General features: G+C 48.8%; 1 protein-coding gene across 1 annotated transcript in view; it reads right to left on the bottom strand.

The window, feature by feature from the left end:
- Nucleotides 1-883: 883 nt before the first annotated feature.
- Nucleotides 884-2,228, bottom strand: part of FBRS (fibrosin) — a 15,384-nt gene continuing 14,039 nt past the window's right edge. Inside the window, exon 15 of the mRNA XM_072416895.1 lies at nt 884-1,706. Coding sequence (XP_072272996.1) covers nt 1,061-1,706 — 646 coding nt within the window. The 3' untranslated portion in view covers nt 884-1,060. The remainder of the gene's footprint in view (nt 1,707-2,228) is intronic.

The following is a 2,228-nucleotide window of genomic DNA, read 5'->3' as shown; positions in this document are numbered from 1 at the left end:
ATTGGTGTCCTCTATAGAGATTTTGTAACCTTTCCCAGCTTTATGGGCACCAACAGCTTTCAACATGTTTCATGTAGGATAGGCTCGCCGTTCCACCCAGGAAACGAAAGGGAAGTAGAGGCAGAATGGGAATTGCTGGGGTCGGTTTGTGGACAGATCCAGTGAAACATTTTTTCCCCACAAAAGTCCTGCTTTACCTGGATATAACCCTAGGGGGGGCCACATCTATAGTTAGGCTGAATTTACACTGGTAGTGAGGTTGTGTTTACTGCTTCCTCAGAACAGGATCAGCCCGGCCGATGCCGCCAGTTACCAGTCCCAGGCGCCCGGCCAATGCCGCCAGTCCCAGGCGCCCGGCCAATGCCGCCAGTCCCAGGCGCCCGGCCAATGCCGCCAGTCCCAGGCGCCCGGCCAATGCCGCCAGTCCCAGGCGCCCGGCCAATGCCGCCAGTCCCAGGCGCTCGGCCAATGCCGCCAGTCCCAGGCGCCCGGCCAATGCCGCCAGTCCCAGGCGCCCGGCCAATGCCGCCAGTTACCAGTCCCAGGAGGAAAAAAACGAAAACTCATCAAACTCTAAACGTCACCAGGGGGGTTGGACTTGATATGGCTGAAATATGGGACAGCTTTCAGATTCTCCAGCCATTGTCCTCACACTGCCATTTAGTGGCATTACAGCCATAACACAGCTGGGTGGAAAGCTAGACAGAAGAAACCATCATGACTGCCATGTGACCTGGAAATGCCATTTATCTGGCAGTCGCACTAAATGAGTTCATTTTCTGACAATTCGTGTTCTGGGGAAAGTAGCATTTCCAATATGGTGGGCTGTATTTCAACCCTCACACCAAACCCATAAAAGAAGCCAATCTCCAGCATGCTGGAATACGGAGAGAAGGTTTATTGATGTCCCAGGTCCAGAGGCTCTTCCCCTGCACCTCTAATACAGAGAAACCTGGAACAAGGAATGGTCATAAGGGAACACAGTGCTAAAATCACATTATACCATAAAAATGTACAAAAGCCCAGGGGGTAGAATATAGAAATATGTACAGGGCCAGTTCTATCTGCAGTCTCTGTCCTTGTAGAGGTCCCTACGGGGAGGAGATCCCGGCCGTGAGGTGGATATAAGGGGTGGTGGGGCACTCAGCAGATTGATTGGTGGCGTTTTGCTGAGGAGCCCAGTACCAGGATGATGGTAGAGGGGACCCAGCATGGAGGGGGCAGTAGGCTGCATGGTGACGTGGGCAGGCAATCCATAAATGCGAGCTCTTTCAAAGTCTTCTCTCAGGATGTGGGCCCTTTCCTCTCTCTGCTCATACAAGCGCTGTGGAGCGGCAGAGGGCAGGCGTAGAGGTGGGGGGTCTGCTCTACGGTATACATCCCTCCAGGCTTCCAGTGCATTAGGGTATTGCTCCCCCAGAAATGCCCCTCGCAGCCTTTCAAAAGGGGGAGATGGATGGGGCAAGTGAAGTCCTGGCAGAGGCGAGCGTCCTACTTCAAAGCTAAGCAGCTCCGGTTCCTCTTTCACTTTGACTTTGGAAGGATGATCCGGCGTTAGACGGGGTTTCATCTCAGAGCTGCTCCCCGGTCTCATGGCCATAAAAGGGGAGAGATTACGACTGGGCCCTCTGTCCTCGGCACTTGGGAGACGGGGAGTGGAGGTAAGAGGGGACATCCGGGGAGGCAAGCGAGAGTAAAGCAGATCCCTGTGTCAGCAAAACAAGAAAATAATAAATAAATAAATTACAAATAAAGATTCTATAATAAATATAAATAAAGATTCTATAATATAAATAAAGATTCTATAATAAATATAAATAAAGATTCTATAATAATTATAAATAAAGATTCTATATGCCTGGGTCTACATGCAGTTTTAAAAATGCATATAAAAGTTCCTGCCACATTTATATAGGTTTTTATGCGCTTTTAAAAGGTTTTACTTTTAACCCCTTCAAGGAATGAGTACAGGGGAACATAAAACCCCTTACTCATTCCCTGAAAGGGTTAAAATATGTGTAAAAAATAGGACGAGGCATTAATGTTAAATTATTTATTGAATGTGTTTGTGTAACTAAACTTTTATTTTTACAGGTTATCCCAATGACAGAATGATTCCCACGGCTACAATCATAACATGAGCACAGCTGTGGGACTCCTGACAGTGAGGGATCCCGGGCACTAGGGGTTTAATGAGGACAAGGCTCTCCATTCACCTCTAGTGCTCT

This window comes from Pyxicephalus adspersus, chromosome 7 (assembly GCF_032062135.1).
Source record: "Pyxicephalus adspersus chromosome 7, UCB_Pads_2.0, whole genome shotgun sequence".
Classification (NCBI taxonomy): domain Eukaryota; kingdom Metazoa; phylum Chordata; class Amphibia; order Anura; family Pyxicephalidae; genus Pyxicephalus; species Pyxicephalus adspersus.
The sequence above is the reverse complement of the archived record's forward strand: the minus strand, read 5'-3'. Positions and strand labels throughout refer to the sequence as shown.